General features: G+C 61.2%; 1 protein-coding gene across 1 annotated transcript in view; it reads right to left on the minus strand.

Annotated features, from left to right (window-relative positions):
• Window positions 1-2,267, minus strand: part of LOC104392457 (ATP-binding cassette sub-family A member 1-like) — a 20,443-nt gene that overhangs the window by 14,533 nt on the left and 3,643 nt on the right. Inside the window, exons 7-15 of the mRNA XM_010001858.1 lie at window positions 2,150-2,247; window positions 1,882-2,058; window positions 1,575-1,797; window positions 1,264-1,485; window positions 953-1,157; window positions 758-874; window positions 463-634; window positions 157-288; window positions 1-76 (exon numbers count right to left, since the gene is read on the minus strand). The exon at window positions 1-76 is cut by the window's left edge and continues 211 nt beyond it. Of these exons, the coding sequence (XP_010000160.1) occupies window positions 1-76; window positions 157-288; window positions 463-634; window positions 758-874; window positions 953-1,157; window positions 1,264-1,485; window positions 1,575-1,797; window positions 1,882-2,058; window positions 2,150-2,247 (1,422 nt within the window). The remainder of the gene's footprint in view (window positions 77-156; window positions 289-462; window positions 635-757; window positions 875-952; window positions 1,158-1,263; window positions 1,486-1,574; window positions 1,798-1,881; window positions 2,059-2,149; window positions 2,248-2,267) is intronic.

Raw genomic sequence — 2,267 nt, forward strand, 5'->3', positions numbered from 1 at the left:
CATCTCCCCCTGCCCCTGCTTCTCTGACAGCCCCTTCAGCCGCCCGTAGAACCAGATGTGCTCCTCCACTGTCAGGCTGGGGCAGGAGGGGTGAGGGGGGGCTGTCTTGCTCCCCCTGCCCCTCCTGCCCCCCCTACCCCCCCTACCCCTGCCTACATATCGAAGAGCACGTTGTGCTGGGGACACATCCCCAAGGTTTTGCGGATGCTGTTGATATTGAAGCGGATGTCCTGGCCCAGGATATAGGCAGTGCCAGAGGTGGGGGGCAGGAGGCCGGACAGGATGGCCCTGGAGGTGGGAGCAATAGGGGAAGGGGGTCACGGTGAGCAGGAGCTCAGGGCTGGGGGGCCTTGTCCTATGCAGGGTGCTCAGAGCCAAGGGCAGGGCAGACAGGATAGGAATGTTGCAGCACTGGGGCAGAGCCAGGCTCAGCTCCTGTCCCCACCATGGTCCCCAGCTCACATGGTGGTGGTCTTGCCAGCCCCATTGTGGCCCAGGAAGGAGGTGATTTGCCCCTCGTAGAAGTCCAGGCTCAGCCTGTTGATGGCCATATGGCTGCTCTTCTTGTAAACCTTCACCAGGTCACGGATGGAGACACTGGGCTGCAGCTGGGCAGGGGGCTTCTCCAAGAACACTGGAAACCATGACAGGGTCATGTCACAGCCAGGACCCTCTGCCAGGGGGTAAAGCCCGGGTGGGCAGGCTCAAGTCTGGCTCCATGGCCACGTGGTTCTGGGGTGGGTAGGCAGGGGCTCACCTCGGGGTGCAGTGAGGGGTGCAGTGGGGTTTGGGGGCTGCTCAGCTGAGGATTTCTTTCCAAACCAGTAGCTCTTCAGGAAGGGGAAATACCACGGCTTGGGAATCCCATATTGACCTGCAGCAGAGGTGTGGCCTGAGCAGGACAGGAGCCTAAGAGGTGGAAGGCAGGGGGGGCTGGGGGGTCCATGCTTACCTGGGAAGACGCCCTCGACATACCACGTGGCCAGGCTGTAGAGGCCAGCATCCAGCAGCAGCAGCCCCATGGCCACAGCAAAGCTGTAGCGGTCCCGGGGCACGGGGCTGGTGATCAGGTTGTGCCACTGGATGCCTATCCCTTTCTCCTCGTAGAGGGAGATGTACTCACAGCCGAAGCTGAAGGCGACTGGCGACAGCAGGCTCTGGTAGCAGAAAGACCACCCCAGGAGAGATGGGGGGTTCAGCCCCAAAGGACCCCCCCCCAGGGTGCCTGATGGGTGTCGGGGAGGGGCAGCCACGGCCACTCACCATGAGGACACGCAGTGAGAAGGGGATGAAGAAGCGCCAGTGAAGGTACAGCACATAGGGCAGGTAGAGGAAGAAGTAGATGATACCACCACAAGCCGAGGCCAGGTTGGCACGGAAGAAGAAAGTGCTGATGAGGAAGCACTGGCTGATGGTGGCCACTGAGAAGGAGCCGAGGAAGAGGAAGATGATGGCTGGGTTGCTGTAGGGCAGGATGTTTCCCAGCTGTGGATTGAGGCAGGTTGGAGACTGTGGAGCCCCCCCATGCCAGCTCCCCATGTCACCCACACTGTCCCTCATGCCCTGCAACCTGCCTTGAGGATGAGAAGGAGCAGGGCAGAACTGATAAGAAAGGAGATTAAGCAGCTGATGAACCAGCTGAGCCAGAGGATCCCATTGCTCAGCCCCATGGTCTTCATGGTCTCCTTGACACACGTCTCCTTCTCGTGCACCACCTCCTTGATGATCATGGCCACCAAGTAGATCCAGGCCAGTATAATTAAGAGGGACAGTGAGTGGGTCAGCACCCAGAGGAACCTGGCGGATCTGGCACCAGCCTTTTGAGCTCCAGTCTCCTCACTCGAGCGTGCTATGGGGGCAGAGCCACCCCCCGTCAGCCACACATCACCCACAAAGCAAGGATAGGGCATTTGCTGGACATAGATCCCCATCTGCGGGGCATTCTTGGTCTGCACCCGCACCACCGCCTGCTCCACCAGGTCCTGCAGGTAGACGAAGCCCCCCCAGACGTAGCGCAGGTCGCTGAACGGGTCGGCCTCAGGCGACGGGTGCCAAAACCTGGGGGCAGAGCATCGTGCTGGGAGAGGGACCCTCACTGCCTCGGGATGCTTGGGGGCTGTGGGCATCAAAGGGGCGGGCACCCCCTGACCTCTTCTGGACCTCGTCGGTCCTCGTGACAGCGTCAATGTCCATGCGGATGGTGTAGCGGACGTGGCGGGGCAGCGTGGAGTTCACGGCGGTGAAGGGGGGGTGGAAAACCACACACG

This window comes from Chaetura pelagica, unplaced genomic scaffold (genome assembly GCF_000747805.2).
Source record: "Chaetura pelagica isolate M959 unplaced genomic scaffold, ChaPel_1.0 scaffold1407, whole genome shotgun sequence".
Taxonomy (NCBI): Eukaryota; Metazoa; Chordata; class Aves; order Apodiformes; family Apodidae; genus Chaetura; species Chaetura pelagica.